The sequence below is a fragment of the Arachis duranensis genome, chromosome 10 (assembly GCF_000817695.3).
Source record: "Arachis duranensis cultivar V14167 chromosome 10, aradu.V14167.gnm2.J7QH, whole genome shotgun sequence".
NCBI lineage: Eukaryota > Viridiplantae > Streptophyta > Magnoliopsida > Fabales > Fabaceae > Arachis > Arachis duranensis.
In genome coordinates, this window is record NC_029781.3 from 84,560,623 (window position 1) to 84,582,598 (window position 21,976).

General features: G+C 32.5%; 1 protein-coding gene and 1 pseudogene across 1 annotated transcript; one reads left to right on the forward strand and one right to left on the reverse strand.

Annotated features, from left to right (window-relative positions):
* Positions 1-471: 471 nt before the first annotated feature.
* LOC107470547 (potassium transporter 5-like) lies at positions 472-5,754 on the reverse strand. The gene is made up of 7 exons (XM_021133523.2): positions 5,536-5,754; positions 5,001-5,252; positions 3,018-3,068; positions 2,595-2,855; positions 2,124-2,291; positions 1,551-1,805; positions 472-1,396 (listed from the first exon to the last, which is right to left on the reverse strand). Exons 1-7 carry the CDS (start codon positions 5,744-5,746, stop codon positions 519-521), a joined length of 2,076 nt encoding a protein of 691 aa, XP_020989182.2. The 5' UTR covers positions 5,747-5,754; the 3' UTR covers positions 472-518.
* Positions 5,755-12,032: 6,278 nt separating this feature from the next.
* LOC107470546 (uncharacterized) lies at positions 12,033-13,753 on the forward strand (annotated as a pseudogene).
* Positions 13,754-21,976: the final 8,223 nt, after the last annotated feature.

Here is a 21,976-nt window from a genome sequence, read left to right on the forward strand (position 1 = left end):
ATATCGTTTACATTGTAAACGAGATAAGAGATGCGACGTACATTTCGGTAAAAACGCTCTAAATTATATATATATATCGCTAATTAAAATATTTATTTTATTTATTTAAAAAAAATTCAATTGTCCATGAGTTGGTTTAGAATTCAAAACCAAAAAATTATATTTTCAATAAGAAAATAGAAATATATTGATTAAGTATATAATAAATATTAGATTATTGAGATAATTATATAAAAAGAAAGAGAGAAATTAATTTTTGATTGAATATAGTCTATTAATATATAAACAAAATTTTATGAAAATGATACAAATTAATGTTAACTTAAATATTAAAAAATATTGATCACTCTAAATTTTATATACTAATTTTTTTAACAAGATTTTAAACATCAATATAAATAAAGGAAATTTATCAATCAATTTTAACAAATATTTTTGTCCATAAAATATGTCTACTAAATGGCTGCACAAAGCACGGACACACCAGTTCATGGAATGAAAAGCTTATTAGCAATCATCTATAGTTCATAAATCATTCCCACTTTGACCATACGCTGATGGGGAACATCAAATACTTTGCTTGTTTGTTGCCTCAAGTTTTTTACCAAGAAATTGTATCCATAATTGATCAAGAACTTCTTCCTTATATTAGATTCTTTGCGAGCAATCACCTCTCTTTCACCAATAAAGTGAACAATACCTGCATCCACTGCTTGGTCAATAACATTATTAGTTCTTGTTACTTCATCACTTTCACCATTTTGGAGGTTCTCTTGTGACACTAAAATTTCATCAGCAACAAACTCCCTAAGCCTTCTGACCAGCACAATCTCGAAAGACTCGTGCTCACTGCGAAGATCGGTGTAGCCATATCGCACGACACATCGATACACGTTGAGCTCTTTCGACCCGATTCGATTGAAGAGGAACCGATCTTCCACAGGAACTTTGCTAATAGGCAATGACTTGATGCACACAAATACAAGAACAGAGTGTAATGCATGCACATTTTTAATGTAGTGCTTGAAAATAGGTGGAATACCATCAACAAGATCAGAGTAGAATATGGCCAATCCTGGGACATTGCAAACATTTGTGCTGCCAATAATGTCTTGAACCATTTCTGGAGACATCTTGTTCTCCAATTCATAGTAGTACTTTCTTCTATTCACATCATTCCAAGTGTACATTATGCACATTAGTACTACAGCAAATGCCAGAGGAAGATACCCTCCATCTTTAAATTTGAATAGTAGTGAGCTTAGATAAACAAGTTCAATTGTCACAAAGACAAGAATATAGCCAATTACTAACAACACGTTTGTCTTCCATATCATTAACATTACTATAACCATGAAAAATGATGTGAGTGTCATCACAAACACCACTGCAATCCCTGCATTTTCAAAATCATGTGAGATATTTTAGAGTTTTAATTCATTCACATGAATGCAAGTAAATATTTCAATTTATGTTATGCAGATCCTATTTGATAATTGTTTAAGGACAAAAATATAAAATAAAATATTATTAGAAGAGCAGATTGTTACCATAAGCATTGCCAATTGCTGCACTTGTTTTAAAGCAAAAAGTGACGACAATACAAAACAGCATGAGAATGTAATTAATTTCAGGAATGTAAACTTGTCCCGAGACTTTTGCTGATGTGTGCACAACTTTCACGTTAGGAAAACACCCCATCGCAAGAGACTGTTGTATTATAGAGAATGCCCCAGAAATCAAAGCTTGAGAAGCTATAATGGCTGCCATAACAGCAATTACAAACATTGGCCAATATAGAGGATCTGCATAACATTCACCCAATGGAATTAATTGACAAACTATTAAAATGGGGTCAGATAAGAAATTAAATTACATCTATTGATGATTTTACGATCAAATATTAGATATATATTTATTTATGTATTTCTAGCTATATAATAATTTAAGTTCTAAGAAAGATAATCTACATTTCAAGAATATGGTATACTAATAATGTTTTCTGTATATAAAAAAGTATAACAAATTATTTTAGATTAATATGAATATTTGCAAACATAGTTTCTATTCTAAGCAAAAGTATGTAATAACGTAACAATAATTACTTAATTAAAAAGTATCACCTGGCACGGAGGCATAAAAAGCGTTTGGACCATGATCCATGTGTTTGCGAAGATAAGATGCTTGTCCACTATAACATAATATGATAGAAGGGTAAACTATAGTGCACGTACTTAACCGTATTGCTCTTACTGAGAAATGACCAATATCAGCAAAGAATGCCTCAGCTCCTACACAATATAATTACTTAGTTTCCACCAATTTCATGCATTATAACTAAATGTTAATTAGTTTTAACTACTCTATCTTTTCAATAGTTCTCTCAAATTTTGATAATTAAATAACAATTAATTACCTATATTTAGTTATTCAACTGTAAATACTTATCAACTTATATATTTTTATATTTACCAACATTTATTTAATACTAATTATTTTGAAAATAAAAAGAGTTGAATGGTAATTTGAGGAAGCACAAATTTATTACTATGAAAATTAAAACAGAGAAGAAAAATAAAAAGATGTGAACGAACCTGTAACGCAAAGAATAATTCCACCAAGAGAAACCCAAGCATGTTTTTTGTTCCTCTTAAAGTAGCTAACTATGCATAAAGGGTTTATTGCTTTGAGCACGGTAGGATCATATTTGATGATGTTATAAACACCAATAGTTCCGATACAAATGAACCACAGAGTAAGAATTGGTGCGAAAATGTATCCTACTTTATCTGATCCAAGTCTTTGTATCGAAAACAGGAGGATTAAAATCAAAATTGATAGCCAAACAACTTTTTCTGTGAATAAAGAACATAAAAATATAAGTCATGAGCATGTTGTTAATATTTAATCAGATTATTTTATGAAATTTAATTTTGATGAAATTAATTTTATATATCCATTCAGTTACATAACTCTAGGTTAGTAAAATATAAAAAAAAAAAAAGAAAAAGAAGTACCTCTTGTCATTGCAGGAGTAGCTTGCATAATTCCTTCCATGGCAGATAAAACTGCAACCCAAAAAAAAGAAAATTCACATCTGTTGTCTTTGATTTATTTATTTTTGTAGAACTTAATGTTAGATTAAGAGCCGTTTGGGAAGTAGCAGAAGCTACTTTTTCTGACTTTTAAATTATGAAAAGTCACTCCATGTGTATTTGGCACTAATTTAAAAAGAATTTTTAACTTTTGAAAAAGTTAATTCAAAGCTTTTTTAAGAAGTAGAAATATATGACTCCTCCTCCTCTATAAGTCATTCTATCATTTCCATAAAAAAAATCACCTCAAAACAAAAAAGATCAATTTTTATTCTTGACTTTGTAAAAAAATACTGGAAATACTGGCTCTCCATCACCATTTTCATCAAAGGTTTCATCTGCTAAAAGCATTGGCTTTCTATCATCATTTTCACATAATGATTTATCTGCTGAAAATATTGACCCTCCACCACCATTTTAAAACAATGTTCCATCTGAACCACATATATTTCTTTCAGTTTTTTTTTATCATTTTATCACTCTATTTTTATTATTAAATTTGTATTTAACATTGTGTGTGGTATAAAATCTCAGTTTTAATTTTATTTTTTTTCACGTGATTTTATTTTTATATAGCTGCTATTATTATTGTGCTATTATAAAGAATTAATTGCCTAAATAATTGTAATTTTAGTGATTAGGTTATAGAAAATCAACATTTAATATTAAAAAGTATTTGTTATCATCGTTGTTTTAATATCCATTTTTTGTGAAAAAAATTGTATTTTTTAAGTTATTTATCCAAACGCTACAACTTTAAAATAAGTACTTCTATAACTAAAAATTCAAATACAAAATAACTTATTTACAAGTTACTATTAATAAAAGTCCTTGTCGGTTAGGCTCTTTTTTCAAAAGAACTTATTTAAGTCGTTTATCCAAACTGGGCCTAAGTATTCATGTAATATATACATGAGAAATTTGTTGAGTATATATAGACATAATAAATACTTATATATGAAATAATTTGCAAAATAGCTAGACACACACACATACACATCAATACCTAATTTAGACACCAAAACAAAAATCAAAACCTAGTTTTGTTTTTTTATTTACTATTATTTTTTAGAAGTTTAAAATTATTAAAGAAATGTAATATAAATTAAAGCTTTTGACATACACTTCTTAAAATGTGAGAACTTCATTTCATATTCTAGCTTAAGCAATTCAATGCAATGGCACATTCTACCATTGATTTATTGATTCAGGAGGGAAATTGAATATATACATACCTCAAAAAATGTAGTAGCAATCCTTTTTTTCGCACTTTTATTTTTTAAAGAATTGTTTCAATTTTTATTAACAAAATCTAAATGTCGAAAGGAAAAAAACTCATGTCTATATTAATTAAAATCTAATAATAATAATAATAATAATAGTAATAATAATAGTAATAATAATATCTCTAGCCACTAAATCCAGACACGAAGCATAGTGTAATCAATTTGGGTTTCTTGTCTTCTTTTTTGTTATATCAGGTTATATTTTAACTAAAAGTATGATAGTCACATATATATTACTTTTAATATAAAATAATATAAAATATATTATACAGTTATTTATATCTATTTTTTTACGATCATGTATGTATATATTAAAATCAATCATTAAAATTAATTATTAGTACAAAATACATATTAAAATATAAAATACACATTGAAAATGAATTAAATAATATATTTATTTGTATATCTTTATTGAAATAACATTATATAACTAAGTACACTATAAAACTGTTTTAGTATATCGATTTATTTATTATTATTTTTTTTTTTATTTCTCACACTATTCCCAAACCCCATAAATAAGGACTAATTCGCCAGGATATTGAATTCCATTTAAATCGAAAATTAAATTTTATATATTATAAACATGATACTTAATTAATAAATAGCGACAAACCTGATATGCAAGGAGTTAGGACGCCATCTCCAATAACCATGGAAGTACCAATCATGGTAGCAATCAATAACATGTATTTGGCAAAAGTACTGTTCTCTAATGAAGACTTTATCTTGGAAGCTATCTTTGTACGATTGCTACTTGGCAATTCTAACCGATAATTAGAAACATTTTCATCCTCTGCTTGTTGGTTTGGAATCATTCCCACTTTTGCATACCGACATATCAACGAGTATAAGGCAAAAGTTCCTCCTAAACAAATCAAATCAATACTCATCAATTATACAAATATATATGCTATCAATATTTTCTAGTTCATTATATTGTTACCCAAAAAAAAAAAATCCAATCAAGAATAAGCATCAAAATGAAACTAATAACAAATTCATCTCTTATGAATTTTTTATACGATTATTCGATTTTAAAATTCACAGGCATGATTTACGAAAATATATTACAAATTATCTACCTACAGAAAGAACTCATACATAAAAAGGCAAAAAGGAGTAGAATGAAAAATAAATGTGTTACCTACCTTCTCCATTGTCGTTGGCTCTTAAGACAATTACAATGTACTTAATCATAGGAAGGAAAGTGAGAGTATAATAGATCAAAGAGAGAACTCCCAAAAGGTCTTCATTATCTTTTATGCCATTTGCAAAGGTGCTGGGGAGAACATACAATGGTGATGTTCCAAGGTCTCCAAAAACAACTCCAATACTTTGAAATGCTAGCTGTAGTGTCATTGACCATGATAGTATCCTCTGAAAATTAAACATATCACAAACTCTTTTTAATTAATTAATTAATTATCGTAATCATGATTAATTAATGTGAGAAAACCAAACCTTGTTGTGGTATTCATGGCAGCCCTCCTCCATTGTTATGATCAGGAACGACTTATTATTGCTTTAGTTTGCTGCTACTGCCATATCAATGAAGACATTGCTTCTTGTATTTTATACAGCAAACTAGCAAAGTGGGATGAAATAACGTACGGGCTTGACGCCTCTAAAATTCAACTAACTTACTAACCTAAACAATAACTTCACGCGTACGACCCATATAAACAAATTTCACGCGTATAGAATCTGTCTAAAATTAGTCCAAATATTTTGGCCACACTTTTTTGCGCTATGAAATTAAGATCATTCGATTGCATTTATACAAAATTCAACTCTTTAAATTAAGGATTAGTTTGGATTGAATTTTAAAAATATATTTATTTTTTATTTTTAAAAAAAATTAATAAACAAAAATTATTTTAAATTTGAATATATTTTTTAAAAAAATTTTCAAATATTAAAAACGTCTTTTGTTTTTTATTTTTTTTAAAATAAGGTATTATTAACTAAAAAAAGTAAATAATTTATTATTTTTTTAATAAAAATACTTTTTCTAAAAAATTATCTAAATAGATTTTAAATTAAACAAAAATATTTTATTATTTAAAAAAAATACTTTTTTCACTCAAAAAAATCCATGTAGAGGACTAACACTAAGAGTCGATTTGAATTGTCTTTCGAAAAAAAGTACTTAGTTTTTTCATCTTTTAAAAAAAAATTAACCAACAAAAATTATTGAGCAATGCTAAGGGGTCAGCAATTTTTGTGATTGTTAGCCATCAATGATGATTTGATGGTGTGAGATTGGTGTGAAATTTCATCCAATGGCTCACCTTTCTCTGCTGGTTATATGCTGGCCAAAATTTAATAAAACTGCTGGCCCTAGACTTTTTCAAAATTATTTTATATTTAAATATATTTTTTTAAAAAAATTTCAAATATTAAAAACTTCTTTTGCTTCTGACAACATCTCAAATACTACAACATCTCCCCGAATGCGCATGCCTTAAATCGGATTAGAGATTTACTTTGTAAAGAAAATAAAAAATATCTTCAAAATTTTGAAATTTCAAAACTCTTTTTTCCATTATTTTACACTTATTTACTTTAATTTGAAGTGTTACTAAACTATATTTTTAAATAAGAAAAATAAAATAACTAAATATATATATGAATAACAAAACAATAATAAAAATAAAATATTTAATTTTAATTTTTTATAATTTTTTATTTAAATATGAGAATCTGAAAATTAGATCTACAAATACATATCTAAAATCTACTTATGAATTGAATTGTATCCTTAAATTCTATATTAGATACAAACAAATACCACAAGTAGAAAGACATGATTTTTTTCCTTTACCAAATCATGGATTAATGTCTACATGCATTTGATTACTTAATAAATCAATATGCCATGAATATATATAATTCGTTTCATAAAAATATCTAATTGCATTAAAAAGAAACTAATAATAACGATATTAAATGTAATTTTAAATATATACGATTGTTTAATCAATATTCTCTCTTTCATAATATTTATCTAAAATAGTCAAAGGATTATAAGAGGAAAAATATATTTGATAATAATAGAAATAAATTACCTGTAATATCAAACTATATCATTAAAAAGACGAATTTCAGCATTTACATACAACTGAGGAACATTTAGGGTAAAAAACGTAAACAAGCCAAGGAGAGAAAAAATTGACACAAATAAGCCAAAGCAAAATCTGATTCATCAATCAACCAAAACACATTTCTATGTAGTTCGAACCAACATGGTTCGAACTCACTTTCCACGTAATTCGAACCAAATAGGTTTGAATTACACATTGTAACCCATAGCCACATAATTCGAACCAATTTGATTCGAACTCTAACTTCATAATTCGAACTAATTAGGTTCGAATTACACTGAAAAAATAGTCACCAAGTAATTCGAACTAACATGGTTCGAATTACTCAGAATTCGTTCCACACAGCAATTTAAGTTACGAACATAGTTTCCGCATCATGTCTTAATAAAACTCGTACAGTTATTTATTTCGGTATGCATTAGACATACATTTCGTTTAAAAATGCGGAGACAGAACATATTCATTAACTAAAATCCCATTCAAAGTACATCGCACTAACATTAACAAATTCTATCAGTCACTAACTACAAGTAAGAAAACCGATAATAGTGTAATTTAAACGCGAAATTGAAATAACAAAAGTACCAAAGCCACCAATACACTTAATCATGTCCCCGTGTGTGCTCTGCTCCTCCGAGCTGTGGGCAACTTCGACGTGTGTGGCCGGGCTGCCGATAAAGCCCACATCTCTTTGGTCGGTTCGGATCTGCCTCGTCCATATTGGTCCGTATCCGAGTGGACCTCGGACGACCCTCTCTCGCACGCCTCTTATTGGGGTCAGGGATGACAGTCGGCCCGTCATATGGTGGCCAAAAACCCTCCGGAATGGGAGGTGTAAAACCCATCCAATACACACTGAAGATCAAACTAAGACGATATACCTGGTGAACGTAAGGCTCCCATGTAAGCCGTGAGTAGGCACAGCATGCCAGTGCGTGGGGACACAGGAAATGAAGTGCCTGAAAGTATCCGCAGTCACATGTGTGAGATGCAAGCGAGACTTTGTAGCTACCCAGTGAGAAAGAACCAATCAGAGTTGTCTCTGCGACGGTGAACTCGGAGTTATCCCTGTCGTACACAGTAACCGTGAAGCACCTAGCCGTCTTCAAGTTGGCCTCTATACACTTCAACAAGTGCTGACTAAATTGTTGTCCGGTTCCCATCTGTGCCTTAGCCTCTCTCCCTTTGCGAACAAATAATTCGGCCAACCTTCCGTATGTTGCCGTCGCTAGCGAGCACACAGGAAGGTTTTTGACACCCTTGAGGATCGAGTTCACACACTCAGATATATTCGTCGTTATGTGTCCAAATCTACGCCCCTCATCACAATGCTGTGTCCACAATGAATACTCAATCCGGTTCGCCCAGTCACACATCGCCGGGTCTTCGGACCTAAGAATATCAAACCAGTAATGGAACTCGACCTCGGTCTTAGCGTACGCCGCATTCACAAGTAGCCTCCTTGCGTCTTTGCCTTTGAAGGTGATGGCAAAATTTGCCACAACATATCGAATGCAGAATGCCCAGTATGCAGACGGAGGTAACCAGCCTCCGTCAGGAGCCTCAAGCGTGGCCTTGATGCCGTTATGCCTGTCCAAGATAACCAACAGACCCGGCTGCGGTGTCACATGCTCACGCAAGTGGGAGAGAAAGAAGGACCACGACTCAGCATTCTCACCCTCGACTAATGCGAATGCAACAGGGAGTATGTTGGAGTTCCCGTCCTGTGCAATCGCGACAAGCAACGTTCCACCATACTTGCCATACAGATGGGTGCCGTCAATACTAATTAGGGGCTTGCAATTACGGAATGCCTCGATACACGGTGGAAACGTCCAGAATAGTCTGTGAAAATAAGCTCAAGACTCGTCCAACTGTCCACCGACACGAGCAGAGCTTATCCTTAGGACTGCAACAGTACCAAGCATCGTCAACTGGACTCCTAACACCCACCTTGGAAGCTCATTGTACGACTCATCCCAGTCACCATAGATGAGGGCAACAGCCTTCTGCTTCGCCAACCAGACCCTCTTGTAAGTCGGCCTAAACCCAAAGTGTGCGGCGGTGGCATTTAGGAGCACCTTGATGCTGACGGATGCATCAGCCCTAACCATTGGCATAATGAATGCCGATATCACATGGTAATCCAAACTCCTGTGGCCACTGGAAATGGAGGTGGCGAGACAAGTATGCGGTCCGTTGTAACGTTTGACCTCCCAAAGTCCCTTGCGCTGTCGGAGACCAAGTCGAATCAACCATGTGCACCCATTGTCGAACTCAAAACACTTGCCCACATATCGGCGATAGTCAGACTCCACGACCTTGTACTGTACCCCTCGACGGATGCTGTAAGTCTGGACACTTAACAGGGCTTCTTCTTTATCCAGAAATTGCTGACCAACCTGAAACTCTGTCAGACCTACAGACCCTTCAGCATCTCTAGCGCCAAATCCAGCCGGCTGTCCAGGAACCCCCTCCTGCCTCATGGCATCCAAGTCCAAAGAGGAAAAATGTGGAGGGTACTGCTGCGTGCTAGAGCTAGAACCACCGCCCGCCCCAGCAGGCTCACTTGCTCCAACATCATCGCCACTGTCATCAGCAATCATATCCGACTCGACATCAACGTCCTCTGGATCATCCAAGAATCCATCTCCAACCCCATCCGGTGTAGCACACTGTAAAGAGGTCCGCAGATATTCCCCTTCTCCGACCTCATCGCCTACACTGCCGTTGAGATCAACAGCGAACGAAGGGGAGGCGACAGGTTGGACGGGTGGCTCGTACGCAGGGATGGAGGAAGATGCAACGGCAGGTCTGGAGCTAGAACCGGATACCGTGGCTATCATGGTGGTATTTTGGTACAAACCCCTCGAGCTGGACACCGCGTCAACCAACTTTGCCAACAGTTCTAGTGTCCTCACCTCTGAAAACTGCCGGCGATAATAAAACATGACCTGCAAGTCCTCATCACTCCCGATCGTGAAACAATCGTACTTTACGGTTTTCTGGAGCACTGTGATTGGAATTCGATAAAAAAAACTTCCTAACCCGTTTCACACCTTCTAGACTAAGTTTCAGCAGTATAGAGCTAACAAGGTCCTCATACCTCGTCGTAGGCCTGACGATAATACAGAGAGAATCCTTATCAGTGAACTTCACACCGGAACGAGTTTTCCTCTTAATGGATCCTTTGTGGTGAACCAACACTATGAACTCTCCTCACTAGCCATCTTACCCCCCTCTAATGATAGCAACTCACGTTCACACTATATATATACAGGTCTGGTCCTCACTAATTCGAACCAGCCTAGTACGAAATATGGTTTGTGTAATTCGAACCAAGCTGGTTCGAATTACTTGAGGAGTGTAATTCGAACCTAATTGGTTCGAATTATGAAGTTAGAGTTCGAACCAAATTGGTTCGAATTATATGGCTATGGGTTACAATGTGTAATTCGAACCTATTTGATTTGAATTACGTGGAAAGTGAGTTCGAACCATGTTGGTTTGAACTACATAAAAATGTGCTTTGGTTGATTGATGAATCAGATTTTGCTTTGACTTATTTGTGTCAAATTGTTCTCCCTTTGACTTGTTTACGTTTTTTTACCCGAACATCTATTATTGTGTTTCTCTAAATTACATAATTGTCAAAAATAATTTTGAAAAGGGAAATCAACTCTATGTGCTAATATATAAGTAATAGTTACTCTCTTTAATTAAAATCTTTAGAAAAAACAGGCTAATTCATGTAGTATATATTCGTTTTCTGAATAAGTGTTCACTTTTAAATTTTCACTTAAATTAAGAAAATAATTTGAAGTGTATTGGATTAAGTTAAAAAATAAATTATAAAATTACTCTTAATAAAAGTTATTCTCTTGATGAATTACTTTACTAATATTATTTTTCGTGAGTCTATGGTTTTTTTTAAAAATTAATAATAGTGTTATATTGATTTACTGGGTAAACAGTTATTTGTTAAAAAAATAAAATAATAGTTAAAGAATATATTTACATAAATATATATGTGAGCAAATTAATACATCAAAGGTAAGAGAAACTAACATAGATATATCCGAAAGAAAATTCCAAGGTGCAAATATCAAAGTTTAAGACTTGACTCGTGAAGATAAATCAGTCTGAGCACGAGGTAAGCATCAAAGTGGTCTCTGAAGTTATCTTCAAGACTCAAAGTAATCCCTGAACTTAAAAATTTATCGAGATCATTCCTAAAGTTGATCTCTAGTACTCATAGTGGTCCTTCCGGTGAATTTTGTCCAGCTGGCGCAACCGGAAAGCTGACCTGGCGTCGTTGGTGACACGTTACCAGCGCAACGGCTAGCTGACGTGGCGCAGTAAACATTTTGGACTCAATTTGGTCCCTAATTTTAGGTTAAAAACCCTAACCCCCAATTGACTCTCTTCTCCTTTCTTCTCCATCGCACACGCTGTTCCCCTGTACTCTCCGTCACACTCTTCACTCTTTATTTCTCCCTTCGATCGTCATCTTCCTCTGCGTCTATTGGATTCTGTAAACGATGATGTCCCCGAATAAATTTCCGGCGGATCGAGGCTCTCCTCCTCAACCTCCAAGGTAAAATTGTATCTCAAGAGAAAAACCTAAAATTCTCCCTATTTCTCTAATATTTTGCTTTTGGATATGCACATTATTAAACGGTTATTTCTAATTTGTGGCAATATTTATTATTATTGGGTTTTATCCTGTGACAATGGAATAGGAGATTTCTGCTTTATGGTATTTTTTAGTGCACCAATATTTTAGCATTTGATTGTAGTCGTTATCTTAATGTTTCAGTTGTTTTAAGAACTCGGTTGTAGCTACTGATTCAAACTTTTTATGATGATTATTCCTACCTTACCATGCTGTCTAATATGTACTAGATTAGTTTGATTTGTGTTTGTAGTTGGCTCAGTGCTAGTATGTTACTGTGACACATTGACACAGTAGACAAGATAATATTAGGAATCAGTGTGGATTGTGGACAAATTTGGTGTATCATTTACTGTAGGAAAGACATGACTATCTAGTTTTATGTGACTTATCAATTAATAATGATAATATAAGAAAGTCTTGGGTGGTCTGGTCTTGGGAGAACAAGATAGTGGATGTTAGATTAAGAAGATTATATTGGATGTTTGGTAGGAAAATATTTAAAAAGGGTGGTCCTAACTTGTAGACAAAATTAATAAGAGCTTGGATTTAGATGGTGTGTTTCAGTGTTTGTGGATATGATTTCTGGTAAGATACAAATATATTGTTTGATTTATGTAGTTGATGTGGTGCAGTAGGGAAAAGCTTTATTGTACTCAGGAATTTCTGAGTCTCGTGACATTCTACTATGCCATACTGATTAGTGATTGGGTTTGTTCTTAGCATGCTGATGATAATCTTCCATTTGTAGACAAACACCATTGCAAATTATTCATGTTGCTGCAAATTTCATGAGGATATGGTTGATATACTCCATGAATCGCTACTTAACCTAAAGTGGAGCTTCGGTCGTTCTTTTCTTGTTTTCCTGCATAGCTCATGCAACAATCCTCTTTTTGATTTCGCAAAAGTCTTGGAAGGGCAGGCCACTTTCTAATACACAGGTAAATTTAACTATTTTCATCTTAGGGCAGAGTGCTATATACAAACCAATACATTCATATCCAAAGGTTTTAGTGATATGAACAGTCCTTGACTAGTACCATTTGTTTTTCAGGTTGTGCCATCCATAATAAATGGTGCTATAACAGCATTGTATTTTGTCTTGTGGGGAAAGAGACTGAGATCATGTGAACCAGTTAGGTTGGTTTTAATATGCTTGTAGAAAATTTTAGTTTGTAAGATTACTGTGCCATATTATTAGTCTTTAACTATGTCTTTTTACTCATGCAGCATCTTGAATGAAATTCATTCGCATAGAACCCTGATAACTGATTTACAGTTTGTCATTGACCAATTGTTGTCAGCTGCCATCATTATATAGTTATTTCTTCATTATATTAGTATTGCGCATGTTGAGTGATGCTTGAAATCAGATTTTTAATTTTTTATTTATGAACTTAACATAGTTATTCTCTTTCTTACTAATTCAGAGCAATACTGTCTGAGTATTCTGGTGCTGTCCTTGGGGTACTATCTGCACTGTTATATGGGAGGAGAAGCAATTTGTGGAAAAATGTGAAACTTTCAGATTGTAACATTCATAGATATATCATACAAATGTGTCCTCATGATGCTTCCAAATGATCGTGGGTTGTTGGAACTCCCAACTGCGTTGCTAGCGCTAGCCATAACGTGTGCTTTTCGAAGATGAAGAAGACACTGAAAACTCACCTCTGGTGTGACGGAGAGTAGAGGAGAACAGCGTGTGCGATGGAGAAGAAAGGAAAAGAGAGTCAATTGGGGGTTAGGGTTTTTAACCTAAAATTAGGGACCAAATTAAGTCCAAAATGTTTACTGCGCCACGTCAGCTAGCCGTTGCGCTGCTAACGTGTCACCAACGACGCCAGGTCAGCTTTCCGGTTGCGCTAGCTGGACGAAATTCACCGAAAGGACCACTATGAGTACCGGAGATCAACTTCAGGGACGATTACAACTAATTTTTAACTTCAGAGATTACTTTGAGGCTCGAGGATAACTTCAGGGACTACTTTGATGCTTATCTCGCCTGAGCACATAAGTATATATACATATATATCAGAAAAATCAAAATAAGCCCAAATAACATAATTACAGAACTTATTTCTCCAAGATAGCCTCTAAAAGGAAATTAATACATCAAATACATAAGCAGTGGAGATAAAAGTATCTACATATATACACATATATAAAATAAAGCCCCAAAGACAAAGATTTTCACTATCAAAAGCTTCCAACATGCCTCAGCGAGGTGCCGCCTAACCTGCATCTGAAAACCACAAATATCCGTATGGAATGAGAACCGGGGGTTCTTAATGTAAGAACCGGCTTAATCGCTTTAGTAAAAATAATAATTTTTAAGTGCCCGGAGTAGATTCAAAATTTAGAAGTTTTTATTTGAAAATTTAAAGGTGAAATTTGATTTCAATGATTTTTTTGAGTTGGAAAATGTATCATTTTTGAAAAGTTTTTTTTAAAATGCTTAATAAGTAGTATATTAATGATTGGATTTTTGACGGTTTAGAATTTTACAAATGAAATCTCGTTGCAAGTATAGTTTCTAAACCAACACTAATCCTTTCATACAAAAATTTGAAACCTCTAAAATCTATAAACCGAAGTATTTAAACCTCGGGTCGTTCTCCCTAGGAATTACAATAAGGTGTCTTATTATTGGTTATGAGTTATGTTTTGGGGTTTTTGAGATTTTAGACAAGAAATATAAATGGCAAAGAAAATAAACTAACAACTAACAAAGCTCTTGACAAGATATGATAATTAGAAGTCCTATCCTAGTTATCTTCCTCAATTGTGACCACACATTGTTCATTGCTACCACTTAGTTAACCTCTAACCATGGAGGAAAGTCAAGTGGATGAATCAATTTGATTCCTCAAGTCCTAATCAACTCCTAAAGGAAAGACTAGCTTTAGAGGCATTCAAATCAATTAGAAACTTCTAATTATCAATCAACAAAGGAATTAGATAACTCGAGAGTCACTAATTACTCTACCTAGGCCAAGAGGAACAAAATCTATACTAAAATCCAACCAAGCATTTTATCAAACACTTAAAAGGCACAAAAGAAAAGCATAGTAATTTGACAACTAGAATGAAATCTAACAACTATTATTGCAAATAATTAATAACAACAATCAAAAGAAGCACAATTATTATGAATTACCTTGAATTGAATGGAAAGAAAATAGAAGGAACAAGAGTAGATCTACAACAAAGCATAGAAACAACATAAAGGAAATTACAACAAAAGAATAGAGGAAGATGAATGTAACAACAAAGAATTGAGAAGTAGAAGTAGAAGAGAACATGAATTAAAACCTAGATCTAAGAACTAAACCTAATCCTAATCCTAATTCTAGAGAGAAGTGAGAGCTTCTCTCTCTAAAACTAACTCTAAACTAATCCTATTGAGTGTGAATGATGGAATCCCCCTTTGCTCTTCAATCCTTGGCTTTAAATAGAATTTTTGGCGCCAAAGTTGGTTGGAATTGGGCCCCACAACCCTTCTGAATTTGCTTGCCACGTTTTCAATTAAAAATCATATACCAGCACTGACGCGTACGCGCACAACACGCGTACGCGTCCATGGGGTAATTCACAAGGTGTGCGTAAGCGCCTGGTGTGCGCGCGCGTCCATAGGTGAGTTCAATTCTTTGACTTTTCATGATCTTCTCCACTTTGTATGCTTTCCTTTCACTCCTTTGATTCATTCCTAGCCTTTTTCAACCTGAAATCACTTAACAAACAAGTCAAGGCATCTAGTGGAATCAAAGGTGAATTAAATTTAGCTAATTAAGGACCTAGAAAGCATATTTTCACACTTAAGCACAAATTGGGAGACAATCATGAAACCATGCTATTTCATTGAATAAATGTGGGTAAAAGGTCATAAAATCCCTTAAATTCAACATAAGATAAATCCTACAAATGGGGTATATATATATATTTAATGAGCTTTCAGCTCATTTCAACCCTAGAAACATGAGAGGGGGCACTAAGATGGTAAAGAGAGGAGAAGAGGGATGGCACTATTCACCTTCTCCTTGTTCTAGCCATAACTTGAGTTACGGAATTTCGATTGACGAGCCGTTTGTAGCCACGTGAAGCTCTCGTTGAGCTCTTCATTTCTATCTAAGAAAATATGGTAAGAACTCGAAGCTCAAGCTCCAGTTTCCAGCCCTAGATTTCTGTATTTTTGGGTTAGAGTTTTTTAGTAGATTTTGTGATTTTGCTTGTTTAGGTGATCTCTAGTAGTAGGTAATTGTTGGACTTTATCCCAATCGCTTTTGGACAAGGTAAAGTTCCTCATATACCCTTGTAGTGTTGTATGTTGTGGTTTTTTGGTTTTGATTTTGGTGATATATGTGTTGTTAGTTTGAGCTTTGGTGCTTTTTGGAGTTATCTTGGCTTTTTGATGGTTTCGTGTGTGGAGGATAATCGGTCAAGGTATAGTTTCGGTTTTCTTTATGTAATATGTAATATTTCGTGAACCTTAGACTAGTTGACCTTAAGATAGGATTGAATGTTTTGGGTGTATGTTTAATTGTATGTGATTTTGATGTTTGAAGATAAACTGTATGATGGTGATGATGATATAGAGTTTTGGGATGAGAAATATATGAATTTGATGATGATTGTTGGTATTTAATGATTTTGAAAGTTGATGATGAATGTGTGATTTATTGTTGTTGATGAGGGTTTGTTGATATGGTTGATGATTAATGATGAATATTGATGTTGTTGGTAATTGAAGGTGAGTATTGAGATTGTTGATAAATGATGTGAATTATGGAGTTAGGATGATGATAAATTGATGCTTGGATTGATGAATTTTGAAAGAGTTGATAAATTGAGATATTAAATGTTGGATGTAGTATAGTTGAATAATGGTGGAATTTATAAGTTTTGATGTGAATATTAGGTTGAAATTAGCATTAGTTGAGGTGGGTATTAAATGGTTTGGATGATTGAATAGTTGATATGGTTGAGAAATGTTTGGTATAGATTTATGAACAATTTTGGTATTGTGGTGAGTAGGCTTTGATTTTGTTTTAAGTTGAGAGTTGTGGTAAATTGAATTTTCAAGATTTTGGTAAAAATGAATTTTTGGTGAACTTTGACGGATCATAACTTGAACCTCAAAGGTTAAAATTGCATGAAATTGTTTTAAATTAAAGATGACTTTGAGAGCTTTAAATTGATATAAAGTTTGCAGAGAATGGATTTTTGTAAGGGAAGTTATGATCATTCAAAGTTTCGTGTTGAAATCTGAATTCTGTGAATGCTGCAGAATTTGTGATGTCTGGTTTGTGTGCGCACACACAGCCTTGTGCGCACTCACATCCTGTGTGTTTTTGAAAGTGTGTGGACGCGCAGTCTTCTGCGCACGCACACATAGGGGAAGGCTTGCTAATGAGAGCGTTAGCACACTTTGTGCGCACACACAACCAACAAAGTTTTGTAAGCTGTGCGCACGCACACGTTGGAAGGTGCACTCTATTGAGGGCGTTCGCACGCCTTGTGCAGATGAACAGAGTTGAAAATTTCACTACATGTGCGTACGCACACATTTGAAAACTTTTCTAGACGTGCGCGCGCACACCCCTGTGTGTACGCACATGCCCTGTTTTTCAACTAAAATCTTGTTTTTAACTGTTTTACCTTCCTAACAAGCTTGTAAACTTCTGTGACACTTATTTAAGACCCTTTGGCTTATTTTCGGGTATCAAAACATGGGAAAGGTCCTAGGAGATTTAATTTGGGTTTTAGTTTGAAAAGTTAGAGAACGGAGGTTTAGGTTTCTGGTGTATTGAGGATGAGTTTGATTGATAGAGAAGGAATAGTAGTGAACTTGGTGATTACTGACAACGAATTGAGAAACTGATGAACCAATGAGTTTGGAATGGAAAATTATGAATTGATGATGGTTGTGATGAGTTGAGAACTTGGAAAGGAATAATGAAAAAATTTTTCTGTTTTTTTTTTTTTGTAGAAAAGATCTCCCCCTGAATCCAGAGATCAAAGTTCCACCTGAATTTGTGCTATGGAGTCTTGTGCTGAAATATCAAAGTGTAACGGAGAATACAAACAAGTAACTAACAGTGATATTTATATGATATAATCAAGAGATTGCAGTTGATCAACCAAGTCGTAAACTAATCATAAACGTTAATAAACCCAGTCACAAACTTTAAATATAAACTACAATAATGACTAAACCTCTTTATTTCTATTATTCTCTCTTTTGTCATGGAGAGAGCAAATATAGAGCCTATAAGAATTTGTTAGGAGCAGAAAGACATCCAAAAAAATCTTTAAAAAAATAACAATATTTTAGACAATCCAACGAGACATAAAAACAAAAGTAACAATAATTTAGTGACTAGTGTCCCTAAGCATTAGAACTGGATGAGAGTTCATCTTCCTCAGCATCCTCATCATCAGAAAAGATGTGCTTCGAGGTGAGATCATCAATGTACTCTTTTAGTATGTTGATTCTTCCTTTAGTTTTCTCTTTCAGTATATTAATTACACACTAAAACCATTATGAAAAAAGGACAAATAGGTCTCTGACCTTTTAGCCTGTAGAATTTAAGTCCCCGAGAATTTGAAAATATATTTAAGTCCTTGACTTTCTCAAAACATGGACATATCAATCCCTATGTGCATCCATATATCGGCCACGTCAGTATAACGGAAGTCTCGTTTGATTTTTCCGTTTAGCATGACAGATCTAAGTGAACAGAGGGATCGATATGTCCAGATTTTAAAAAAATCAAAGACTTAAATGTCCGTAAACCAAAAGGTTAATGACCTATTTATCATATTCTCAACCATTATTTACTTGTATTACACGTGCGTAATTATCATAGGAAAAAAATTGGTTGAAAATAAGCAAAATAATTGTTGATTGGTTTAAGGAAGCAATGAGACCGGTGCAAGACCAACTCTAACACATTGTTTGGTTTGAAGGAATATAAGTAGAAAGAAAATGTAAAGATAAAAATAGATGGAAAATTAAATGTTTTATTGTTTGATTTAGGAGAGAAAATGAAAAGAAAAGAAAAAAAGTAGTGTGGGACTCATGTAACTCTTTTTTCTTCATTCATGAGATGAAAATGAATGGAAAACATGTCAATAATGTCAAATTGACAACTTTGTCCTCTATTTAATAAAAATGGTAAAATTTCTAAATTTAGTCTATTTGAAATTTTAAAACACATCTCTCATCTTATTTAATTTAAAAAAATATTTTTGTTAATAAAAATAATATATTAAAATTTTGAAAACTAATTTAAATGATTATTTTTTCTTAAAAAATGACTTAAATATATTAATAAGGATATAAACTAATTTTTTCCTATTTTTTTTCATTCATTTTCTCTTCATGGTGGATTATATGGTGTAGAAATAAAAAATTTTTTACACCTATAAAACATTGGTATCATATTTTTAGACCAACATGTGGTGGACTAAATCATTCTAAAATTTCAGAAATGATGTAGACATGGTATGATTTATAAGTACTATCATTTTGCACATAGATTAACAGTTTCATTAAAAAAAAGTATAATAGTATTTTATAATAATTGATTATATGTTGGACTTATTATATTGGGTCAATATGTTATTTCATGCAGTTGTGGGCTTATAAAAAAATAAATATAAAATTAATTTATCATATATTTAAAAAAAATTATTATTAAAATATTATTTTTTAAATTCATTATTTAAATATTACTTTTATTAAGGTAACAACAGATTTATTATTTATTTTTAGTTATAATTAATTATCATAATATACAAAATGACATTTGAATAATTAATTAAAAAAAAGTGACATTTTGATACTAAATTTTAAAATAGATACACAACAATAAAATTGTCGGTCTTTGTCACATAAATATATAGAAATAAAAAAACCAATTGACTTGGCTAAGTATTTTAATTTGTCTATAGTACAAACTACTAGTTTAACCACAACGATAAACTAGATAAGATCGAATCAAGTTAATTAGTTTTTTTAAATATATGATAAATAAATTAATTTATATTTCACAAATATCATTTTTTTAAATATATGATAAATTAATTTTATATTTATTCTTTTTTATAAGCCCACAACTACATGAAGCAACATACCGACCCAATGCAGTAAGCCCAACACATAATAAATTATTAAATAACATATTAAAATATAATAAACCCAACATATAATTAATTATTATAAAATACTATTATACTTTTTTTTTAATAAAGCTGTTAATCTATCTGTAAAAAATGAAAGTACGTATCATGTCTACATTAATTCTGAAATTTTAGAATGGTTCAATTCGTCACATGTTGATCTAGAAATATGACACTAATATTCTATAGGTGTAGAAATTTTTTTATTTCTGCACCATAAAATTCACCTCTCTTCATTCAAACAATGCACAAAAAATTATTTTTTTATTTTTTTATTTTCTTTCTTTTCATTTTCTTTTCTCTTTTTTTTTTCATCTTATATCCAAACAATACCTAAGTTCTTCATGACTAATCCCATCTCGGGAGCAAATGTCTCTTTCCATATGTTCCTTTGCTCTCATTGGAATATTAGATATGTTCTAAATTAGCCGACTTAAACCAAAAACCAAGATCAAGTCGCTTGCTTTGATTCTTAAAAAAAAAATGATCTTGTTCTAGAATGAAAATTACTGAGTCGAACTAGAATATTAGACTGAAAATCAACTGATTTTTAATTAAGTCCATTTAGAGAGAAAAAAAGAAGATGAAAAATCCAACGAAATATGAACAGATCAATATTCTTTTTAAGTTTAACATTTTGTTACATTTGAACCGCTTCTCTGGTTAATTATTTTGTCCTCACATTGCATTTTCAGGTGACGACGTCGTCTCCTCTTGCATTTCGCATTTTTTCATCTATTACTAGTCAGTCGTTGATTTTTTTTTTTGGTATTGTTTTTTTTCTCTTTGAGATAAATACTTTTGGTTTCTCTCTTATTTCTTTATTGTTGTTGAGTTTTTTAAAATAAGAAATATTAGAGTATCATTAAAATTTATTATTTTTGTCTATTTAGTCACTAATATTTAAAAATATAGACTAAAGTATGTTGTTAGTAGTTAAAAATTTGGTTAGTAGTTAAAAATAGTTAAAAACAATAAATTCAAATAATCTTTTAATATTTTTTAAATTATTATTGTATTAATTTAAATATTTAGTAGTTAATTAATTAATTATTATTATTACACCTTATTGGTTTTAGTTTATTGTTAGAGAAATTCTCCATATACAAGCATTTTTTTATACAAGTCTTTACAAGTTATTATATTAGCGCGCTTGAACGTTACTGCACGTTCTTCTTCCTCTTCCTCTTCTTCTTCTTTTCTTTCGTTTCTTACTTTCTCTTTCTCCTTCTTCAACCGTTACTGCACAATTTCACTACACCGTCTTCTTCTTCTTGCTGCACATTCTCTTCTTCTTCTTCTTCTTCTTCTTTTCTTTCGTTTCTTGCTTTCTCTTTCTCCTTCTTCAACCGTTACTGCACAATTTCACTGCACCGTCTTCTTCTTCTTGCTGCACATTCTTCTTCCTCTTCTCCTCTTCTTCTTCTTCTTTTCTTTCGTTTTTTGCCTTCTCTTTCTCCTTCTTCATTTACGTGCTTTTCTCTTTGTTTTATTTTTTCGTTATTCTTGATTTCCATTATTTTTTGATATCAAGCTCTGAAATCATTTTTGAAGAAGAAGAAGCAGCAGAATATGAGGAGGAGAAAGAGAAAGAGTTTTGAATTATGCATAAAGTGTCCTTTA

Coding starts and splice junctions, on each gene's coding strand:
- LOC107470547 (XM_021133523.2), bottom strand. CDS start 5,746: ATGACACTACAGCTAGCATTTCAAAGTATTGGAGTTGTTTTTGGAGAC. Junction 2,292..2,594: donor AATTATTCTTTGCGTTACAG/GTTCGTTCACAT, acceptor TATATTGTGTAG/GAGCTGAGGCATTCTTTGCT. Junction 1,397..1,550: donor AGCAATTGGCAATGCTTATG/GTAACAATCTGC, acceptor TTGAAAATGCAG/GGATTGCAGTGGTGTTTGTG.